Source organism: Mirounga angustirostris, unplaced genomic scaffold (assembly GCF_029215605.1).
Source record: "Mirounga angustirostris isolate CCGP_5_RB_7025 unplaced genomic scaffold, mMirAng1.0.hap1 SCAF_11, whole genome shotgun sequence".
Classification (NCBI taxonomy): Eukaryota; Metazoa; Chordata; class Mammalia; order Carnivora; family Phocidae; genus Mirounga; species Mirounga angustirostris.
Window position 1 is genome coordinate 11,387,756 of NW_026991719.1, and position 21,400 is coordinate 11,409,155.

Consider the following 21,400-nt stretch of genomic DNA (forward strand, 5'->3'; position numbering starts at 1 on the left):
TTACTGATATAAATCTTTCATCCTTTTTTCCCTCTTTAGCTCAGTCGTTTACTAGAAAGCAATAGGAAGCTTGAAGACCAAGTTCAGCGTTGTATCTGGTTCCAGCAGCTACTGCTTTCCTTAACAATGCTCTTGCTTGCTTTTGTCATCTCTTTCTTCTATTTGTTGTACAGTTAAAGAAGTGGCACTCGGTAGGAAACAAGGTTCTTTCGTTCATTAGTTGGAAAAAGACCCAGAACTTCATGCTACTAAAAGTGCCGCACATCTGTGCTTCCTGAAAGGAAATTTGCCGCACTTAGAGGGGGACATGTCTTGAAAATAAAGTCTGTTAGAATAAGGAAACACTGGAGAAATTGATTATAAGAGACTATAGCTGTAGTTAGCCAAGTCAAGGCATAGCCGTGTGTAAATTAATACTTTAGATATAATTTATTTTTTCCTTTCGATTTGAAGACTTCTGAAGTTTAAGTTGTATTATATATATACATTAGCTGAACTGAAAAGTGTAAGTAACAAGCTTTGTTGCAGCCAAAAATGTCATCTGCTTTTTTTTAATGACAAAATCATTATAGCTGAGCCAACTTACTAGCTTTTCTATACTATGTATATAGAACATGTATATTGAAAAAACCATACTTATACAGAGTAATTTCTTTAAACATGACTTTGTAATTTTGAGAATTACTTCCAGATGCTAGTCAATATTCTTTGAGTATGTAAAACTATTTAATGCCAAACCACCTTTAGCCTTTGTTTCTTATCTGTCTTCCTTAAAGTCTGCCTTTTATTAATCTTGGACTTTTTAATGAATACTCACATTTAGGTAGAACTGGGGAAACTAAGTTTGGTTGGGTTTTCCTTGAATTCTGTCAGTGGCACAGAGAAGAAAAATCCTTTCGGTCCCACTTTCCAGTCTTTTTTATGCGGTGTCACATTGCTCACGGTGGCTGGACACTGACCCGTATGCTTCAGTATTAGAAAGGCCTACTCCAATGTTGTACCATCTTCACCCTCTTTTCTAAACGAGTTAAAATTTCTTTGAAAAGTTAGTTTTTGAGAGGCATAGCCGTAGAATTCATTTACATTTCAGGTCCTTGTTAAAATCAGCCACCAGAAGGAAACTTGACAAAAAGACTAGAGGATCTAGAAGCATGAAAAAAAAAAATCAAAACTCAAGTGTCAAGTGTCCATTTCTGAGTGAAAAGTAGAACTCATGATCCACTTGTACCACCTTCAGACTGGGGCTGATGGACTTGCTGGATCTTCTGCCCTTGTCACAGTAATCCCAAGGGTGGTTCCTGAGTGCCTAAGATGATACGACTCGCAGGGGCAGAGGTGGATAAAAAGAGTTTGTTTTCTCATTTATACAGCCAGTTTCAGTCCGTGTTGGTTCACGTGTAAATCTACTTGATATGAAAGAAAAAGAGTCTGCCTGTTAAATAAATGTTGAGTTTTGATTGAGCCATGCTTGGAGAATGTTTTCTTCTGAAGTGTGGTGTTGGCGGCTTTCATCTGGAGAAGCTGATGATTCCAACACTGAGTTGTGAAGAATGATATAATAGAGTCCCTTCAAAATTGGCCTAGAAATAAAACCTTAAAAGGACACTGGTCTGGTAACTTTGTCTTAATTTGGGTTTTTCTGTTGCAGTTTGCCAACTCCAGACGTGAAACAGTACACCCTAAGTACTGGCCGTAGTATCTCCCTGTGTGTGTGTGTCACATCCCCGGCTTGACTATCCTCTAACCCCAAAGTATTTGTGTATGTTTTTTGTTCCTCAGCAGAGAAATGAGGAAATCATTGGTCAGAATTGGAAGCGTGCTGTCCTAACTAACAGTGTCCCTTTAATGTTTCTGATGAAAATGACATTGACTCGCTAAGTTGTTCTTCCCTGATGTCTGGCCAGTTCATTGAATAACCTATCTTGTTAATGTTTGTGTGTCTATTCAATGTGACTATGCAAGAGTACTGAAAATTAACGATAAAATCAAAGGCATCTGAACTTTTGTTCTTGTCTTAACTAATCACCTATTTACATTTGATTTTCTTCTGTCTTCTTTTGATTTTATTTCATCATACTTTGTATGATTATTACTCTGAGGACTCTGATAATAATTTTATTTTTTAGCTTGTCATTAGCTGTTCATGACCAGATTACCAGGGATCAACATTGAGATTTAGATTGTTTTCACTTGAGAATGGAAATTAATAGACTTTCCATGAAAATAAACTATCATTAGCTTGATCTGAAACTAGCCTAAAAATGCAATTGCGGTTAAACCTAGCCTCAAATTTCATAGTAATACCATAACTGTTTTTATATCTTGCCACTAATTTTGACTGGATTTAATAGCACTTTATTGTACAATTGCAAAAAAAAAAATATATTCCTAGAATTGTTGCCAGTGTAATTTCTCTAATATTCTGGTGCTTTTCATATATTTTCAGTATTTTTATTACTATATTGGTATTTTCTTTGTATAATTGATCAAAAGAACATGTTTTCTATTTTAATATGTTTTAGAAAAATAATTACATTTATGAAATAAATATCATCAGGAAAAACTTCTGGTCTCTAATTGATAAAGCATCTTAAAATCAATGCTCCGGCATACTCTGACCTTTCAAAGATCCCATTAATTTCTTTTGGACCTGCTTTGCATTTTTATAAGGACAGTGCTGTAAGCTTCCAGAGTTACAGTTGTGTTATCAGGTGAACCTGTCCTTTGTATGTCCCGTTTCTCCTCAACCCGGGTCAGGGTCTGGTTACTCTTCAGTGGAGCTCTCCATTATCCCCAAGCTTAACACTGGACTCACTGTCATGACTGGGGGCTCCATCGTGGAACCTTCTGTAGAGCTGCCCCACATGAGCCAGAACTGCCCAACGTCCCCTCAATCCTAGTACACCTTCCCACCTGACAGGAAGCAGGCTGTGGAGAGACAGCCCTACCTGGCTCCTGGGTCCCTGGAAGGCAATCCCTGTGCTGAGGCATCCACAGGGTGTGGGTGTGGCTGGGAGGGGCCTGAGAATGATTGGTGTGGTCCCCTCACCACTGGAAGATAACCCCCACGTGATAGCTACCACTCCATAAAAATAGACTAACACAGATCCATCTTCTAAACTGAAAAACAGCCCATCTGCCCAGGACTGTGAGGCCGTGCCCTCCCTTCCTAAAAGATACAATTTTCTAGGAAACAAAAGCTCCTGGGGGGAAAGTTCCAGCTAGGGAAGGATTGGTTCCTTTACACCCATCTTCTGCTTTCTCCCCAAAGTTTTCAACAACTCGAAGTTCCCTGATGTCCGAACAGCATCAGCCCCCCGAAGCACAGGGCTCCCCTTCTCTCCCTGCCCCAGGAAGACAGAATGGAAGTTGTCCCGTCTGTTCCATTGGAGGCAAAGGCAGTTAGGAGTGAGGGCTCTGTAGTCAGGCTAGCTGGGTGCATGCAGCTGCCCTCCGCACCACCTGCTGCCTGTGTGACGGCAATGTTAATTGACCTCCTTGGGCCTCAGTTTCCCCATCTCAGGCTGATACTCGTAGTGCTGCTGTGCAGGACGAGTGGGACAGTGAGGGGAAAGAAGGCACTTGAAGCAGCCCCGAAGAGGCTGGCCTTGCTTTGCTGCTGTTGCCCCCAACACCTTCCATCCCAGCTTCCTAGAACTTTCCACATCTGGGTTGATCTCACTGAATATACCACCTCATTCAAAGCCAATCAGCAGTTCTCCAAACTTTTCCCTGCCTTGTACTCCCACCCTTGCCTTCCTGCTACCCCACTCTTAATTCTAGTGCTCAGGTCAAGGGATATACTTTAGAAGGGTAGTGATGACTGGCTGCCTTGAATCCTCTGAAGGAATATCCCTTCCAAAAAAACACTTTGGTCAGATGTTTCCTTCTACCATTGCACCCACATCCCTTCAGAACAAACACACGGAATTGATCTCGCAATATTCCACCCATAAGTTTCCCTTAAATGTGTAACAATTCAACAAAAATACCACATAGGCACTTTTATATCTTGTAATTTTGTCCTTCCGTGGAATAAAATTAACTCTCTGAATTGTCTAAAGATTCTCTTCCTATCCTACCCACCGGTGTCCCCTGCCATGCAAAATAAAACTAATATACGCGTTAAAGTATTTGAGACAACTGGTTCAATGGGCAAGAATATAGAGGAACATCTCCTTGACCCAGAGGGGCAAAATAGGTGCACACTTCCAAGTCTTTCTAAAGGGGGAATTTGAGTGGTTCTTGAAACTCTACCAGTTGGCCCATGCTCCTTTGTCCTCAACCGTCTGGGAATACATAATAAGGTCTTGTGTTTTACCCAGAAGGAAACCCAAGGCCAGAGAAATAATTCTCGTCCCAAGGTCATGTGGCTAGTTGCTTTCAGAGCCAAGAGTTGAACTAGTCTCCCAAGTCTAATGCTTACCTGTTTTACAACCACCCAGAGCCAATCTGAGTGATAGTTTAAAATGTTCAAAGGACAGGTCTGAGAACTTTACCGTCACCAAACAGCAGGAGAGGAAAAGAGAAGATCAACTACTTAAAGAGAAGCAGAGGTGACAAGACACAATTGCCGCTCAAGACCCTTGGCTGGAAAAGTAAGTTTCTTGGTTTTCTAAGCTACAGACCGTACTTTGACAAAGATGTGAAACCTATGGGTTAATGTACTATTTACTTGGATGGAGGGTTTTGGCTTGCATCCTCAGCCTTGTCAGAGGTTTATCTAGCACTCCAGAGAAGGGCATCTACTAGCTGTGTGGCCCAAAGTTGTCTCAGCCACAGTCTAGTGACCTCAAGGAGTCTTGTGTTCAATAAAATTAGAGCATTTAAGTTTTCTGTTTCCATATAACAAATGACCACAAATCTACCATCTGAAAACCACACAAATTATCTCACAGTTTGCATGTGTCGAGCCTGGCACAATGGGGCTGGGTTCTTGGCTCAAGGTCTTACAACACTACAGCTATGCTGTCAGCCAACTGCATCCTCCCTGGAGGCTCAACGGGATCAAGATCCACTTCCAAGTGCCTTCAGGTTGTTGGCAGAATCCTTTTTCTTGGGGCTGTAGGACTAAGGTCTTCAAGTTCTTGCTGGCTATCAGCCGGGGACTGCTCTTCAACTCCTAGAGGCCACTCCCAGGCCTTTGCTAAATGGCCTCCTGGATAGGCAGTACACAACATGGCTGTTCTCACTTCAAATCTCTTCTTTCAGGGAGGGCCCCGTTAAGGGATCACCTGATTAGGTCAGGCCCACCCAGGACAATCTCCCTACTGATGAACTCAGAGGTAACTGATGAAGAATCTTAATTATATCCGCAAAATCCCTTCTTCTATATAAGCTAACTTGGATTATGAAAGTGCTATCCCATCACATCCACTAGCTCTGGCCCCCACTCAAGGGGAGAGGGTTACACAGGGTGTGTTGGGTGGGAATCTGCAAGCTCATCCAATCTAGTCCCCCCATTTTGCAGATCGGGAAATAGAGGGTCAGAAAGCTAAACCAACCTTACCCAGTCTAACTGCTTTGAATTCACAGATGTCCTGCACAAGAAAATAGCCTAGAATTATGTTAGGCACTAAATGACAGGCATGGGGACAGTAGGTCTCTATCCCAGTTGGCTTTCTCCAGTCTCATAGCTTCAGTGCACACATGTATTCAGACTTTTATAAATAAACTTAAGGGAAAGTGTGTAGCCAGTATTTTCAACATTTGTTCATTATACACCCCAGATACATTCTTACAATGGATTAACTGTGCTAGGGCAAAGGGGACTTCCAGTAATTATGTGCTTTTGTAAACAAAGCTCTAGTGGAAAACAGTTTTTCAACTTTCTCTTCTCTTTCAGAATAACCCATTCACTTCAATTAGTTTAATTAAATTAGTTTTCTTGGACATAAATATGCTCTGTGAATCTAGCTACATGAGAAGGTTAAAACTCTAAGAAAGGGGGAAAATCCTTTTCTTACAGAAACTCACATCATGATTCCCAGCATTTGTACTGTCCAATTTACTTTGGATCAAATTCCAGCACACTGAATTCTATTATTCCAGAAAGTTCCCTGCAAATTTTCAGGCAATACTAGAGCTCTGTGGGTTCGTGTGTGTGTGTGTGTGTGTGTGTGTGTGTGTGTTGAAAAATCTCACTAGTTTTTGGAAGTCCTCTAAAACTGCCCTGCATGGATTTGCTATTGCCTCACAAATTCAGACTTGATTTCCCCTTCTATGTAGGTCTTCTTGTTTCTGACTGCAAGAAACCTCCAAACTCCTAATATTATGCCTGTCCCCTGTTGCTGGATCTGGGACAATAATAAAGAAGTGAATCATTTGTCTTTCCCACTCCAGTACTCCTCTACCTTTTCTGCACCAAGCCCTCGCTCTAATACTAGCATACAGATTCATTCAGTACAATTACTATTTGCAGTTAGATTTGCCCTGAATTGCTTTTGCCCGCTAATAGGCAAATGTGCTTGAGCAACTTGAGTCAAATACCAAATCACTGTTCTCTGTCATAAAATAAATGTCAAAAATGTGTTTTGGGCACTTTTCCAATATTCTAACTCTATGACTCAAGCTACTGCCTTTTTTTTTTTTTTAATTTTATTATGTTATGTTAGTCACCATACATGATTGGTTTTTGATGTGGTGATCCACGATCCATTGTTTTCGTATAACACCCAGTGCTCCATGCAGTACGAGCCCTCCTTAATACCCATCACCGGGCTAACCAATTCCCCCTCCCCCCTCCCCTCTAAAACCCTGGTTGTTTCTCAGAGTCCATAGTCTCTCATGGTTCATCTCTCCCTCCAATTCCCCCCCCCCCATTTTTCCCTTCCTTCTCCTAATGTCCTCCATGCTATTCCTTATGTTCCACAAATAAGTGAAACCATATGATAATTGACTTTCTCTGCTTGACTTATTTCACTTAGCATCATCTCCTCCAGTCCCATCCATGTTGTTGTAAAAGTTGGGTATTCATCTTTTCTGATGGCTGAGTAATATTCCATTGTACATATGGACCACATCTTCTTTATCCATTCATGTGTTGAAGGGCATCTCGGCTCTTTCCACAGTTTGGCTATTGTGGACATTGCTGCTATGAACATTGGGGTGCATATGGCCCTTCTTTTCACTACATCTGTGTCTTTGGGGTAAATACCCAGGAGTGCAATTGCTGGGTCATAGGGTAGCTCTATTTTTAAATTTTTGAGGAACCTCCACACTGTTTTCCAGAGTGGCTGTACCAACTTGCATTCCCACCAACAGTGTAAGAGGGTTCCCCTTTCTCCACAACCTCTCCAACATTTGTTGTTTCTTGCCCTGTCCATTTTTGCCATTCTAACTGGTGTAAGGTGGTATCTCAATGTGGTTTTGATTTGGATTTCCCTGATGGCTAACGATGATGAACATTTTTTCATGTGTCTGTTAGCCATTTGTATGTCTTCTTCAGAGAAGTGTCTTTTCATATCTTCTGCCCACTTTTTGACTTGATTATTTGTTTTTTGGGTGTTGCGTTTGAGAAGTTCTTTATAGATCTTGGATACCAGCCCTTTATCTGTAGTGTCATTTGCAAATATCGTCTCCCATTCTGTGGGTTGCCTCTTTGTTTTGTTGACTGTTTCCTTTGCTGTGCAGAAGATTTTTATCTTGATGAAGTCCCAAAAGTTCATTTTTGCTTTTGTTTCACTAGCTTTTGGAGAAGTATCTTAAAAGAAGTTGCTGTGGCCGATGTCAAAGAGGTTACTGCCTATGTTCTCCTCTAGGATTTTGATGGATTCCTGTCTCACATTGAGGTCTTTCATCCATTTTGAGTTTATCTTTGTGTAGGGTGTTAGAGAATGGTCGACTTTCATTCTTCTGCATGTGGCTGTCCAATTTTCCCAGCACCATTTATTGAAGAGACTGTCTTTTTTCCATTGCATGTTTTTTCCTGCTTTGTCAAAGATTATTTGACCATAGAGTTGACGGTCCATATCCGGGTTCTCTATTCTGTTCCATTGGTCTGTATGTCTGTTTTTGTGCCAGTACCATGCTGTCTTGGTGATCACTGCTTTGTAATAGAGCTTGAAATCAGGCAACGTGATGTCCCCAGCTTTGTTTTTCAACATCTCCTGGGCAATTGGGGTCTTTTCTGATTCCATACAAATTTTAGGATTGTTTGTTCCAGCACTTTGAAAAATGTCATTGGAATTTTGATCGGGATGGCATTGAAGGTATAGATTGCTCTGGGTAGCACAGACATTTTAACAATGTTTACTCTTCTGATCCATGAGCATGGAATATTTTTCCATCTTTTTGTGTCTTCTTCAATTTCTTTCATGAGTGTTTTGTAGTTCCCAGAGTATAGATTCTTTACCTCTTTGGTTAGGTTTATTCCAAGCTATCTTATGGTTTTTGGTGCTATTGTAAATGGAATCATTTCTCTAATTTCTCTTTCTACAGTTGCGTTGTTAGTGTATAAGAAAGCAACTGATTTCTGTGCTTTGATTTTGTATCCTGCCACATGACTGAATTGCTGGATGAGTTCTAGTAATTTGGGGGTGGAGTCTTTTGGGTTTTCCACATAAAGTATCATGTCGTCTGCGAAAAGAGAGAGTTTGACTTCTTCTTTGCCAATTTGAATACCTTTTATTTCTTTTTGTTGTCTGATTGCTGTTGCTAGGACTTCTAGTACTATGTTGAACAATAGTGGCGAGAGTGGGCATCCTTGACGTGTTCCTGATCTTAAGGGAAAGGCTCTCAGCTTTTCCCCATTGAGGATGATATTCGCTGTGGGTTTGTCATAGATGGATTTTATGAACTTGAGGAATGTTCCCTCTATCCCTATATTCTTAAGAGTTTTAATTTGTCAAATGCTTTTTCTGCATCAATTGAGAGGACCATATGATTCTTCTCCCTCCTCTTATTAATGTGTTCTATCACATTAATTGATTTGTGAATGTTGAACCACCCTTCTTGCATCCCAGGGATAAATCCCACTTGGTCGTGGTGGATGATCCTTTTAATGTATTGTTGGATCCTATTAGCTAGGATTTTGTTGAGGATTTTGGAATCCATATTCATCAGGGATATCGGTCTGAAATTCTCCTTTTTGATGGGGTCTTTGCCTGGTTTGGGGACTAAGGTAATGCTGGCCTCATAGAATGAGTTTGGAAGTTTTCCTTCTGTTTCTATTTTTTGAAACAGCTTCAGTAGAATAGGTATTCTTTCTTCTTTGAATGTTTGGTAGAATTCCCCAGGGAATCCATCAGGCCCTGGACTCTTGTTTTTTGGGAGGTTTTGGATCACTGCTTCAATCTCGTTACTGGTTATTGGCCTATTCAGGTTGTCAATTTCTTCCTGTTTCAGTCTTGGCAGCTTATAGGTTTCCAGGAAGGCCTCCATTTCATCCAGATGGCTCAGTTTATTGGCATATAGTTGTTGATAATAATTTCTAATAATTGTTTCTATTTCCTTGGTGTTAGTCGTGATCTCTCCCCTTTCATTCATAATTTTATTAATTTGGGTCCTTTCTCTTTTCTTTTGGATAAGTCTGGCCAGTGGTTTATCAATCTTATTAATTCTTTCAAAGAACCAACTTCTAGTTTCGTTGATCTGATCTACTGTGTTTCTGGTTTCTAATTCATTGATTTCTGCTCTAATTTTAATTATTTCTCTTCTAATGCGTGGCTTAGGCGTCGTTTGTTGCTTTTTCTCTAGTTCTTTAAGGTGTAGAGTTAGTTGGTGAATTCGGGATTTTTTCTATATTTTTGAGTGAGGCTTGGATGGCTATGTATTTCCCCCTTAGGACCGCCTTTGCTGTATCCCATAGGTTTTGGACTGATGTGTTTTCGTTCTCATTGATTTCCATGAATTGTTTAACTTCTTTGATTTCTTGGTTGACCCAAACATTCTTGAGCAGAGTGGTCTTTAGCTTCCAAGTGTTTGAATTTCTGCCAATTTTTTCTTCTGATTGAGTTCCAGTTTTAGAGCATTGTGGTCTGAGAATATGCAGGGAATAATCTCAATCTTTTGGTATCGGTTGAGACCTGATTTGTGACCGAGTATATGGTCTATTCTGCAGAAAGTTCCATGTGCACTCGAGAAGAATGAGTATTCTGTTGTTTTAGGGTGGAATGTTCTGTAAATATCTATGAGGTCCATCTGGTCCAATGTATCATTCAAAGCTCTTGTTTCCTTGTTGATTTTCTGCTTAGATGATCTGTCCATTGCTGAGAGTGGAGTATTGAGGTCTCCTACAATTAACGTATTGTTATCAATATGACTCTTTATTTTGGTTGACAGTTGGCTTATGTAGATGGCTGCTCCCATGTTGGGGGCATAGATATTTACAATTGTTAGATCTTCTTGTTGGATAGACCCGTTAAGAATGATATAGTGTCCTTCTGTGTCTCTTATTACAGACTTTAGTTTAAAATCTAATTTGTCTGATATAAGAATTGCTATCCCAGCTTTCTTTTGAGGTCCACTGGCATGGAAGATGGATCTCCATCCCTTCACTTTCAGTCTGGATGTATCTTTAGGTTCAAAATGAGTCTCTTGTAGACAGCATATGGATGGGTCCTGTCTTTTTATCCAATCTGCAACCCTGTGCCATTTTATGGGAGCGTTTAGGCCATTCACGTTGAGAGTGATTATTGAAAGATATGAATTAATTGTCATCATGTTGCCTGTGAAGACGTTGTTTTTATAGATTGTCCCTGTAAATTTCTGTGGTAGATCACTCTTGGGGTCTTGCTCCTTTTATAGCACCCCCTTTAATATTTCTTGCAGGGCCAGCTTAGTGGTCACATATTCTTTCAGTTTTTGCCGGTCGTGGAAACTCTGCATCTCTCCATCCATTCTAAATGAAAGCCTTGCCGGATAAAGTATTCTTGGCTGCATGTTCTTCTCATTTAGTACCCTGAATATGTCTTGCCAGGCCTTTCTGGCTTGCCAGGTCTCTGTGGATAGGTCTGAAGTTATTCTGATGTTCCTCCCTCTGTACGTAAGGAATCTCTTCCCCCTAACTGCCCTTAAGATGGTTTCCTTGGTTCTAAGATTTGCAAGTTTTACTATTACATGCCGGGGTGTTGGCCTGTTTTCCTTGATCTTAGGAGGGGTCCTCTCTGCCTCTAGGACTCGAATGTTTGTTTCATTCCCCAGATTAGGGAAGTTCTCAGCTACGATTTGCTCAAATACATCTTCTAGCCCTCTCTCTCTCTCCACTCCCTCCGGGATTCCTATTATTCTGACATTGGAACGCCTCATGGTGTCACTTATTTCTCTGATTCTATTTTCATGGATTCTGAGTTGTTTTTCCCTGGCCTCCTCTTTTCTCTTTTTATCTATTATATTGTCTTCCAGGTGACTTATTCTCTCTTCTGCCTCAGTTACCCTAGCTGTTAGATTATCTAGATTGGATTGGATCTCATTGATAGCATTTTTAAGTTCTGCCAATTCACCTTTTATTTCTGCCCTTAGAGACTCTATGTTGCCATTAATTGATTTCTCCATTCTAGCCATTGTCTTCACAACTGTAGCCCGAATTCCATCTCCGACATCTTGGTTATATCTGCATCCATTTGTAAATCTGCAGCATAAGTCATAATCTCTGAGTCTTTTCTATTTGGGGGGCTCCTCCTCCTAGTCATTCTGTTGATGGGTGTTTGAGGGAATGTACAGAGTCGAAATTATTGACCAGAACCCAAGCAAGATGCACCTGTTTTCTTGGGACCTTAGGGTTGCCGGCCTCTTGTTTTCCCAGCCTGTCTTCTGGGGGAGGGGCCTGCCGCACTGTTACTCAGGCAACCCTGTTTGGGCGGAGTTGCCCTGCGCCCCTGTGGTGGGGGGATGGGTTCAGTGGGAATCAGTTTTGGGGGCTTTTGTTCTCTGGCGCCTTTCCCTGGTGGCTTTCCATGTCTCTTCCACGAGTCCGAGCAGAAGAGACCGTTTCCAACCCTCTGCCTCAGAGCAGAGAGACCTCAGTCTGTTCTTCAGTGAGCCCTCCAGGCCACACTGTCTCCGTTTCTGTCCGTGCTGCTATAAACTGCAGCGGCCTGGGTTGTGCACCCCTCCGCAGCGCTCCCAGTCCTGCCTCCAGGTCGGGCACGTCTCTGCCCTTTGTGCTTCCAAAACCGCCAGCCGCTCCCAGTTCGCGCCCATGCGGCCCCGCCGCTCCAGGTTTTTGTCCGGGGGGGCTGCAGTTCGCAGGTGAGACCCCACCCTCCGGGTTTCCACCCCGGGGGCTGCCCTAAAGTCCTTTCCCCGCCGCTACCGGTCGGCAAGTCTGTGCCTGTCCGGAGCGCACGAGGCTGTCGCTCACCGGCGGTGTAGGATCCCCAGGGCCAGGCACCTTCCCGCTGCCGTTTATCCTCCGATATCTGCCCGCAGGATCACGGCTCCCCACTTCATACCTCAAAACCAACCGCCTGCGATACTCTGTAGAGATCCAGATCTTCTTACATCTCAGGCTGGTTTCGTGGGTGCTCAGAGTGGTCTGGGAGATATCCAGCTCAATTCCGGGGACCAGTTGAAATACGGTCCCCTACTCCTCCACCATCTTTCCCCCTCCTTCAAGCTACTGCCTTTTAAGGGCGTGAAGAGGGATGAGGTCATTATTGGGAGCAATAACAATAGTATGACATTTGAGCAAAATCTAACTGTTTTTTAATGTGGCTGAACTAATAAGTTGCTAAAAAGGTAAGGTAAAAGAAATGGATATAAAAAGCAAAGCTTCCTTTCAAATTCAGTATTTACTACTCTGGGATCACTTAAACTAATTAAGAGCTTAGTCATTAAAGGTGGAGATACATCTTATAGAGGAGTCATATCTAAAGTCAGTAAGCTTAGAGTAAAATTGAGTATACTCAGTATGTCCCCTGAGAATTCATTAGGAAGTTGCCACAAGAGAGATGGACATAGTAACTCTTACCTTGGTGAGTCCAAACATTCTAATACCAGATAAAGTATTTAATTGGCTTTATTTGGGAAGGGGATATAGTATAATAAATATACATATTGTATCTTCAAAACTAGAATCACCATCAGCAAGATTCTCTTAAGAGGCACAAGAGAAATGAGAATGAATGAGGGGAAAAAAAAACATTCACATCTACCATTCTACATTGAGTGGAATAGACCCTCTGGATTCTACGAGTTGAGGGCCAGATATAAGTGAGGTTGATCACAGAGGTAAGGCCAAAATCAGAACTGAAATCTGGTCTCCCTCTTCGACAAACCTCTTTAGGAAGGGTCCTCACCACATCTCCACTTTCATCTTTTTCCCTGTGATGACTCCGTTTTAGTGCCTATTCCCATCACTCCAGAAAAACAGTACTTGCTAAGGTCCAGCAGTGACGTCCCTATCACTTCATCCAATGGACCTGCTTCAGTTGGAATTTGAAGTGAGTTCTTACAGCAGCATTTGGCTATACCAACTACCAGGTCTCTGCTTTTTCTTCTCACACTAACACTCTTTAGTGTCCTTTACTGGCTTATCTTCCTCCACCAAGTCTTTAAGATGTTAATACTAGAACTGGGCTCCTTTTCTTTTCTCCTCATAGGTGATCTACTCAATACCCAGGGCTGCAATTAGCACTGGTAAGCCATTAACCCTTGGACATTCTAACTAGACCTCCTGATCTAAGTCTAGACATGTATCAACCGTCAACTTAGCAGTTCCAGATGTCCATCACAAAATGTCAAAAACAACTCCTGATCTTCCCCCAGACCTGGTCTTCTCAATGAATGGCACCACCCTCCATTCATTTATACCAGCTAGAAACCTGACCTTCACCCTTGACCCCACAGGGCCCCTCCATTCTCCACTTCTCTCCCTCTCCACTCCCACCCCTCTTCTTTAATCCATAGCATCACTCCCTTGACTTCTGCAACAATCTCAGGCAATATCTGGACATCTGCTTTGATTCTCTATAGTCCTTTCTCCATATGGCATTTGGGGATATTCAGGACTCACTGAAAATGCATATCCTATCATACCACTCCCCAGATTAAAACCCTCAAATGGCTTCCATGGCTCAGCCCATGATTACACTTCCTAATTTGGCCTACCAGCTCCTGGAAGATCTGGCTCTTGCCTAACTTCACAACCTCAGTTCCCCTCCCCCTCATTCTCACTCTTTGTGGTTTGGTCCTGTATGAACCAGACTAATGCCATCTTGATCAAATCCTCCATGATGACCACTCTGACCCAAGCCTTCTAGAGCACAGCCCCACTCCCACATTCTTCCCCTTATTTATCCACATCCTCAAGTATACCCTGGGGGCATAATGTCCTTGATCTGCCTTAGAGATATGACTATGACATTCATGTATTCTCAAACACTCTCCTCCTGTGTGGTCTCCTAGCCCCTACTCCACAGCCTCTAGGGCTATAAAAGCAGGTCTTATGGGAGGTGAGGCCTTGGAGATCTACTTGTCTTGCTGCCACCCAAGACATGCTTCTATCTATAAATCCCCTTAGTAAACCATTTCTTGTCAAGCTAGACTTGTCGGCCTTTTTCTTCAGTCTTATTGCTCCTTCAGCCTTTGGAGGTCATTTTGCATATACCTCCCTTTCATGGAACAGGTCCCATCTCTGCCTGGAATTCTCTATCCCAACCTTCCCACCTCACCTCCTCACAGTGACTCTCAGCTCATCATTTGCTCCAAAAAGTTATCTCTCAGGGGTGCCTGGGTAGCTCAGTCAGTTAAGCATCTGACTTGATTTTGCTCAGGTCATGGTCTCAGGGTCTTGAGATTGGCTGGTGCTGGGCATGGAGGCTGCTTAAGATTCTCTCTCTCTCCCTCTACCCTCCCCACCTGCCCACACACGCACACACACACACATTCTCTCTCTTTAAAAAAAAAAAAAAAAGTATCTCTCTGCCCACTCTTGTCACTTTCATTCAACATAGCATTTTAAGTCCTAGCCAGAGCAAGAAAGAAATAAAAGCAAGGAAAAAAGTAAAGGGTATCCAAATTGGAAAGGAAGAAGTAAAACTGTTACTATTTGTAGACATGACATTATGTCTGCATATCATGATATGACATTATTATACAGAAAGCCTGAAAGACTTCACCAAAAAACTGCTAGAACTAATCAACACATTTAATGAAGTTGCAGGATACAAAATCAATATACCAAACTCTGTTGAGTTTTTATACACTAATAATGAACTATCAGAAAGAGAAATGAGAACAATTACACTTACAACTGCATCAAAAAAATACCTAGGAATAAACATAACTAAGGAAGAGAAAAACCCCACACACTAATAACTGTAAGACATTAATGAAAAAAGTCAAAGACGCAAGTAAATGGAAAGTATGTTGTACTCATCATTTGGAAGAATTAATTTTGTTTAGATGCTGATACTATCCAAAGCAATCTACAGATTCAATGCCATTCCTATCAAAATCCCAATGGCATTTTTCATAGAACAAACAATCCTAAAATTTGTGCAGAACCACAAAAGACCCTGAATAGCCAAACCAATCCAGAGAAAGAAGAACAAAGCTGGAGGCACCAGGCTTCTTGATTTCCAACTATATTACAAAGCTATAGCAATCAAATCTGTATGGTATTGGTATAAAAACAAGATACATAAATCAATGACACAGAATAGATAGCCCAGAAATAAACACACACATAGATCATCAATTAATTTACAACAAAGGAGCCAAGAATAAAAAATGAGGAAAAAACAGTCTCTTCGATAAATGGTGCTGGGAATACTGGGCAGCCACATACAAAAGAATGAAACTGGATAACTATCTTATACCATATATAAAAATTAACTAAACATGGATTAATGACTGGAATATAAGACTTGAAACCATAAAACTCCTAGAAGAAAACAAAGGCAGTAAGTTTCTGGACATTGGTCTTGACAATGATTTTTCTTTTGGATTTGACACCAAAGGTAAAAATACATAAGTGGGACTACATCAAACTTAGAAGCTTCTGCACAGCAAAAGAAACCACCAACAAAATGAAAAGGCAACCTACAGAAAGGGAGAAAATATTTGCAAATCGTGTATCAGATAAGGGGCAAATATCCAAAATATATGAAGAACTCATACAACTCAATAGCAAAAAAAACCCCAAACACACACACACACACAAACCCTGAACCATCAGATTTAAAAAATGAACAGATGATCCGAATAGACATTTTTTTCAAAAAAGATATACAGATGCCCAACAGGTACATGAAAAGATGTTCAACAACACTTGTCATCAGGGAAATGCAAATCAAAACCATAATGAGATATCATCTGATACCTGTCAGAATAGCTAGTATCAAAAAGACAAGAGATAACAAGCACTGGTGAGGATGTAGAAATAAGGGAACCCTTGTGCACTCTTGGTAGAAATGTAAAGTGGCGCAGCCACTGTGGAAAACAGTATGGAGATTCCTCAAAAAATCAAAAATAGAACTACTGTTTGATCCAGCAATTCCACCTCTGAGTATTTATCTGAAGAAAACAAAAACACTAATTTGGAAAGATATCTGCACCCCTATGTTCATTGCAGCACTATTTACAATAGCCAATGCATGGAAACAACCTAAATGTCCATCAACAGATGAATGGATCAAGAAGATGTGGTGTGTACATAATGGAATATTATTCATCTGTAAAAAAAACAAAAAGGAAATCTTGCCATTTGTGACAACATGGATGGACCTTGAGAGCCTTATGCTAAGTGAAGTAAGTCAGACAAAGACAAATACCGTATGATCTCACTTATATGTGGAATCTAAAAACAACACAGAAGGAAAAAACAACAAAGAAAAACTGACCTCATAGATACAGAGCACAAACTGGTGGTTGCCAGAGGCGGATGGGATGGGGGTAGGCAAAATGAGTGAAGGGGGTTAAAAGGTACAGATTTCCAGTTATAAAACAAACATCATGGGCATATAATATAGCATAGTGACTATAGTTGATAACACTATACTGCAGATTTGAAAGTTATTAAGAGTAAATCTTTTTTTTTTTAAAAGATTTTATTTATTTGAGAGAGAGAGAATGAGAGACAGAGAGCAGGAGAGGGAGGAGGGTCAGAGGGAGAAGCAGACTCCCTGCTGAGCAGGGAGCCCGATGCGGGACTCGATCCCAGGACTCCAGGATCATGACCTGAGCCGAAGGCAGTCGCTTAACCAACTGAGCCACCCAGGCGCCCTCTAAGAGTAAATCTTAAAAGTACTTATCACAAGAAAAAAAATTATAACTGTGTGATAATGAATGTTAACCAGACTTACTGTGGTGATCATTTTGCTATATACACAAATATGAAATCACTATGTTGTACACCTGAAACTAATGTTTTGTGTCAATTATACCTCAATAAAAAAGAAAAGGTATCTTTCATTTGAAGGATGTGGTCAGGTTCCATTAGATATTCCCATGACACCAGCACATTTTCTTCATAGCACTTATTACAGCTTATATTCAGATACTTGTGTGATTCTTATTAATGCCTTTCTCCCCATTGGACTATAAACTTCACAAGCGAAGGGATGGTATTCACCATTGCTTTTCCAGCACCTAGCACATACCTGCCACATGGCTGGAGCCTACCTCATGAGAAGGAAATTACTTCCTGGGGTTTAAAAAACAGACTATTCTGGGGGCGCCTGGGTGGCTCAGTCGGTTACACGTCTGACTCTTGATTTCGGCTCAGGTCATGATCTCAGGGTGGTGGGTTTGAGACTCTCATCAGGCTCCACGTGCAGCATGCAGTCTGTTTGAGATTCTCTCTCTCCCTCTGCCTGTCCCCGGCCCCCGCCACTTGCTTGCTTGCTCTTTCTCAATAAATAAAATCTTTAAAATATTAAAAAAATATATTCTCAAGTTCTAGGCTAGTCTTCCCCTCCCTCGTTTCTAGAATTTTCCCCCCCCATATACATCAATGAATTAACATTTACCAAACACAGTTTAGGCAAAGCAAATAACCTGATGCTATTGGGAAAATATCAAGTGAAAGAGACAGTGACGGTTTGCAAAGAACCCAGAATACCTGGTCTGCAGCCCTGGTGGCAACTGGATGTCAGAAGGGCCATTTTTTCTTCAAGCCTCGCAAAGACATTCCTTCTGTCATTTGTCATGGACTCACTGGAGCAGGATAATGTTTGGGCTCACTCAAATGTTGACTATGCGGGGAGCTTCCCCCAGCTTTACTTACCTGACTTAGAACACAGCCGAGAGGGCTACAGTTCCATTAATACCATACCACAGTGGTTCTCAGGTGCTGTTCTCTAGGTCTACAGGCCTGCATTTTCCCAAGGAGATCCCTTAGACTGCTCATTCCATCATTTGCTCTGGGCCAAAAGGTCTCCATCATCTTATAATTTTGAGACACACTGCATTAAACAAAATCAAAGTTTTCCGCCATAGAATTTCTCAGAATCTTTAGTGTGCTAATGTGCATAACAAATCTCTGAGAATATTATGTATTTCCACATTTTTTTTTTTTTACAACACAGCTTTAGGTAAAAGAGCTTCTGTCTTAGAAAATGAAAAATCTGTAATAAAAATCATTTATGAAGCCATGGAATTGTGTGGCATATAATACTTTTGATGTGTTTTAAAGGTTGAAAATCTGATAATATTGTTTGGAACCATCACCAATACAAAGTGAGAAGTTCCCAAAATAAATAAGTATTTTTCTAAATCCTTAATGTCTCTAATGTCTGTGTAGCATTTCACTGGAATTCATACCCCCTTGTTGGATTACCAATACGTGTAGATTCATGATGGTAAGTAAAGCGAACCCTAGCTCAACGTGACTTAAGAACGCCTCCTGCTATCAAATCAGACCAACAACTGTTCAACTGCTGTAGAACCTATTTACTCTAAGCCTCTTGCTCTGTTTTCTCATTATCAATTGTCCTGGTAAACCGTTAATCCCGATCGCTCACTTGGCTTTGAAGGATTTCGTTTTCCCTTCCCTTTAATCAGTGCAACGACAGGAAACCACAAGTAACTTTGACTCTTGGGTATCAAAAGCTGTCTCCCAGGTTTGTGACAGGTTGAACTGAATGTGTACAACAGAGGATGCAGATTGATGAGTGGGCAGGTCTGGTGCCCAGATGGCCTACTCAGTCTTGTTTTGTTTTCCAACCAGGCCAAGATACAATAATCAGGATATTTCACATAAACATCTAGTGTTCTGGCTTTTCCTAAAATGTCGGGAGATGTGACAGTTCCTGACTACACCCCCCACCCCTGGACACATGACAGCAGTGAGTAGGAACTGAGCAGTGACTGGTCCCTTTACCACATACTCTCTAGGTCCACTCAGACTTTACCACTCCATATTGTCTCCTTGATCCAGAGACCAAGCCATCAACTGCATTGGTTAGCACGCATGGAGTGTTGCTTTTCTCACTAATGGGAAGCTCTTCTTTCTGACCATGTCTCTATCAAAATTGAGAAAGTGAGGGATGCACTAAGAGCATCTCATGCTTTAAGAATCATGCTTCCTGCTTTGTGGAAGTCCAAGGTTTTATATAATGGCATATCTTGAATAATTGCATATGCTATTACTTTCCTGGCCCTGATAGGTATTTGGGTTTGAGATCTCTGGAATACAGCTTACTCCTGAAATATGCACACAATGGAAAAATCTGACTTGAAGTTTCATCTAACAAGAGAAACCATCCCTGTAACTCCATCCATCCCATTCTGCATCTTCACATGTCTCTGGGTCAAGGTGAATGTCTCATCCCTGTAGCCATGCTCCATTGGCTATATTAAGCAATTGCTCTGACCTATATTAATTGCTCTGAAAATATAATAATGATGAAATGACTTGAAGCTGGGGTCTGAAACACACCTGATCCCATTCGTACTCAGCATCTGGGAACTGTGCTCTATCACATCTCCACTCTTTTTCTGCACAGATCTCATCAGCTATAAAGAAAACTGCTACTCCCCTTAGCTACTGCTCTTTCTTCCTTTTACTGCCCAGATCCTAAAGCAGATAGTGTGTTCTCTGCCTCAAGCTTTGGATCACACACACCATAGGCTCAAGCCAACCTTGACTCATGCAGTGTGAGGTCCTTGACAATAACTTCCCCAATAATTCTCTCATCAAGATGACCAATGGTCTCCTTCTAGTCACTTTCAGTTACTTTAGTTTCATTGAACTTTCTGGGCCATTTAGCAACATTGACTTTTCACGGTCTCTTGGGACTTTGCTACCATTGGAGTCTATGACAATATATGCTGTAGGTTTTCCTACTGCCTAACTGCAGGTGACTTCCTTGCTTCTTTATTTTTTCCTCTATATTTGTATTTCCACTCTAAATTTTCTCCTCTGGAGACTTCACTGATATTTATGGCTTTTGTTATTCTATACATTTATTTTATTTTTTAGGATTTATTTATCTTATAACTGGAAGTTTGTACCTTTGGAGCATTTTCACCCATTTTGCCCATTCCCCACCCCCACCCGGCAAACCACCCATCTGTTCTCTGTATCTATGAGTTATTTATTTACTTATTTATTTTTAGATTCCACCAATAAATGAGTTCATACAGTATTTGCCATTCTCTGACTTAGCATCATGTCCTCAAGGTAAGGTCCAACCATGTTGCCACAAATGTCAGGGTTGTCTTCTTTTTTATGACTAAATAATATTCCATTTTGTATCCATGTGTTTCAGATGCCCCCAACATACCCAACTTCACAAAATCTTTTACCCAAATATGTGGATAGCCTGTTAAATTTTGAAAAGTATTCTGACCATTAGCCCAATGACTCATACATCATCTTCCCAACAACTGCTAATGTTTGACATTATTATTGCTATGCCCACTTCTGGAATAAGCTCTAGAGAAGTTAATATGTGCTTGATCACGAATGATCAGGAATCAGTGGAAGTTCCAGCTTACTGGCTGAAGGACTGTGGTGCCAGGAGACCCAGCAGCTGACGAAGGTGATTGGGCACAATGAATTAATAGTAGGAAGTCCATATGGTGAGGGAGACAGAATTTTAACTCAAGTACCCCAGCTCTGTCACTTAAGAGTTGCATGACTTCATTAGCTATATTAAGCAATTGCTCTGACCTATATTAATTGCTCTGAAAATACAATAATGATGAAATGACTTGAAGCTGGGGTCTGAAACACACCTTTTGTTTTAGACGTGAAGAGTATTTCCACAATTGTGTGTATTTCCACACTTTTTTAAACCATGGAATCCTCTTTTCAAGCAATATATATTGAGACTGAGTATCCTAAGAACACACTTTGGCTGTGTTGGGAGTTTTTACGGACATTGAAGGGATCCTGTATGCTTGTAAGTGCAGCCTGCAACTGAAATTTAAGTTGGAGCCAAAGGTAATGTTTCAAAGTTAAAATGCCATGACACTTGTAAATAAAGGAGGGGATATTTATTGATAAAGCTCC

The 21,400-nt window shown here is 41.1% G+C and overlaps 1 protein-coding gene and 1 long non-coding RNA gene across 3 annotated transcripts in view; both read left to right on the forward strand.

Moving 5' to 3' along the window:
* MOSPD2 (motile sperm domain containing 2) overlaps positions 1-2,211 on the forward strand; it is a 57,803-nt gene extending 55,592 nt beyond the window's left edge. The window contains exon 15 of one of the 2 annotated variants that reach the window (XM_045874921.3): positions 40-2,211. In XM_045874921.3, the coding sequence (XP_045730877.1) occupies positions 40-177 (138 nt within the window). In that variant the 3' untranslated portion in view covers positions 178-2,211. The remainder of the gene's footprint in view (positions 1-39) is intronic. The other variant, XM_064573762.1, reaches the window with a different exon arrangement.
* A 2,129-nt stretch (positions 2,212-4,340) lies between these two features.
* Positions 4,341-21,400, forward strand: part of LOC135361905 (uncharacterized) — a 46,063-nt gene continuing 29,003 nt past the window's right edge. The window contains exon 1 of the long non-coding RNA XR_010406042.1: positions 4,341-4,598. This is a non-coding gene — a long non-coding RNA (uncharacterized LOC135361905). The remainder of the gene's footprint in view (positions 4,599-21,400) is intronic.